The sequence below is a fragment of the Buceros rhinoceros genome, unplaced genomic scaffold (assembly GCF_000710305.1).
Source record: "Buceros rhinoceros silvestris isolate BGI_N320 unplaced genomic scaffold, ASM71030v1 scaffold23245, whole genome shotgun sequence".
Lineage (NCBI taxonomy): Eukaryota > Metazoa > Chordata > Aves > Bucerotiformes > Bucerotidae > Buceros > Buceros rhinoceros.
The window spans coordinates 2,384-4,510 of record NW_010414881.1 but is presented as its reverse complement, the minus strand read 5'-3'; the positions used below and the strand labels follow the sequence as shown (position 1 = coordinate 4,510).

Here is a 2,127-nt window from a genome sequence, read left to right as displayed (position 1 = left end):
CCCACAGGCTGCCCAGAAGAAACCCGAGTGCCAGGCCTGAGATGCCACGTCCCCAAAGTGCCACTACGTGCTGGTGACACCTGCCTGCAAGGTGCCACCACCCCCAAGAGCCTTGTACCCATGGTGCCACCACCCCTCCCCTGGAGCTCTGTCCCCGTGGTGCCACCATCCCCAAAAGCCTTGTCCCCGTGGTGCCACCACCCTCCCAGAGCCTATCCCCATGGTGCCACCATCCCCCAGAGCCCTGTCCCCGTGGTGCCACCATCCTCAGAGCCCCATCTCACCGAAGTGCCACCACCTCCCAGTGATAAAGCGTCCCCAAACTGCCACCCTGCCTGCGAGGTGCCACCACCCCCCAAGCCCTGTCACCATGATGCCACCACCCCCTGTAGCCTGTGTCCTCCCAAAGCGCCACCAACCTGCCTGCGCTACGTTCCAGAAGTGCCACCACCCCACTCTGCCACCGTGCCCCCAAAGTCCCACTGCTCCCTTGTGCTACCATGTCCCCCCGTGGTGCCACCACCCCGCGGTGCTCCCAGTGTCTCCCTGCTGTCCCCAAACCATTAAAGCTGCTCCACTGTCACCCACCGGACCTGGGTCCCTCGGGGGGGTGGGGACCCCAAGGATGTGGGGGTGACGCAGGAGTGACTTGGAGAACCCCCTGAAGTGACGCAGCGACAGGGAGAGGACAAGGGACAGGTAGTGGCTTTACATCCCGGGTTTATTCCTCGCCCGGGGGCGGCTTTTCAATATGAAAAAAAAAAAAAACCAACCAAAAAAAAGGAAAAAAAAAAGCTTAAAAAGGGGAAAAATGAACCAAAAAGGGGATGGGATGGGGGGAGGGGACACGGAGGGGACAGGAGAGCCCCTGGCTGGAGACACGGGGACAGGGCCACCCCGAGCCCCCGTGGTGGGAGTTTGGGTTTGGGTGGAAACGGGGCTGGATCGGTGCCCGGGGACAATAATTTAGCGGCGACGGTGTCACCCTCGGCAGTGGTGACGTCACCCCCGGGGCGGGGGACGACGACGGAGGGCTTCCGGTGACAGTGACAGACAGAGGGTCTGGGGACACACCAAGAGCGGGGACGCTCTGGTGACGTGACGCTGGTGAAGGGCAGGGGGTCTGTGGGGATGAGATGTTTCCGGTGACGATGGTGAAGGCCGAGGGCTCTTGGTGACAGTGACAAAAGACTGGAGTGACCATGATCAAAGACCAGGACCATCTGGTGACGACGCTGAAGGACTCAAGTGACCATGATTAAGGACGAGAACTTTCCAGTGACGATGATGGAGGCCAAGGGCTCTTCAGTGACAATGATGAAGGACGAGGGCTCTGGTGATGATGAGAACCGAGGCTGATGACCAAGGCTGAGGCTTCTCCGAGGGTGAGGGTGATGAAGGCCAAGGGCTTTTGAGGACAACCGTGATGGAGGCCAAGAGCTTTGCAGTGATGATGGTGAAGGTCAGGAGCTTTGGTGACAATGAGGCCGAGGGCTTCCTGGCCTGGTGAAGGACAAAGGCCAAGAGCTCTCCAGTGACGATGACGACGGCCAAGTGCTTTCCGGTGACACCAGTGAAGAAGACCAAGGGCTCCCCAAGGACGACGATGAAGGACAAGGGCGATGCCAGTGAAGACCAAGGGCTCTCCGAGGATGTGACGAAGTCTGAGGACGATGATGATGAAGATTGAGGGCTCTCCCAGAACACCGATGACGGCCGAGGACGACAACGAAGGATGAGGGCTCTCCGAGGACGACACTGAAGGGCAAGAACTCTCCGAGGATGATGACGCCAGGGAAGGCCGAGGGCTTCTCCTCAAGCCTCTTCTTCGGCCTCCTCGCCGAAGTCCTCCTCCTCCTCGGCCGTGGCATCCTGGTACTGCTGGTACTCGGAGACCAGGTCGTTCATGTTGCTCTCGGCCTCGGTGAACTCCATCTCGTCCATCCCCTCGCCCGTGTACCAGTGGAGGAAGGCCTTGCGCCGGAACATGGCGGTGAACTGCTCCGAGATGCGCTTGAAGAGCTCCTGGATGGCCGTGCTGTTGCCGATGAAGGTGACGGCCATCTTGAGCCCCCGCGGCGGGATGTCGCAGACGGCCGTCTTGACGTTGTTGGGGATCCACTCCAC

General features: G+C 60.5%; 1 protein-coding gene across 1 annotated transcript in view; it reads right to left on the bottom strand.

Annotated features, from left to right (window-relative positions):
- Positions 1–1,722: 1,722 nt before the first annotated feature.
- The window catches only part of LOC104494424 (tubulin beta-7 chain-like), a gene marked incomplete at its 5' end in the record, with an annotated part of 1,421 nt that continues 1,016 nt past the window's right edge, over positions 1,723–2,127 (bottom strand). The window contains one exon of the mRNA XM_010137244.1: positions 1,723–2,121. Coding sequence (XP_010135546.1) covers positions 1,816–2,121 — 306 coding nt within the window. The remainder of the gene's footprint in view (positions 2,122–2,127) is intronic.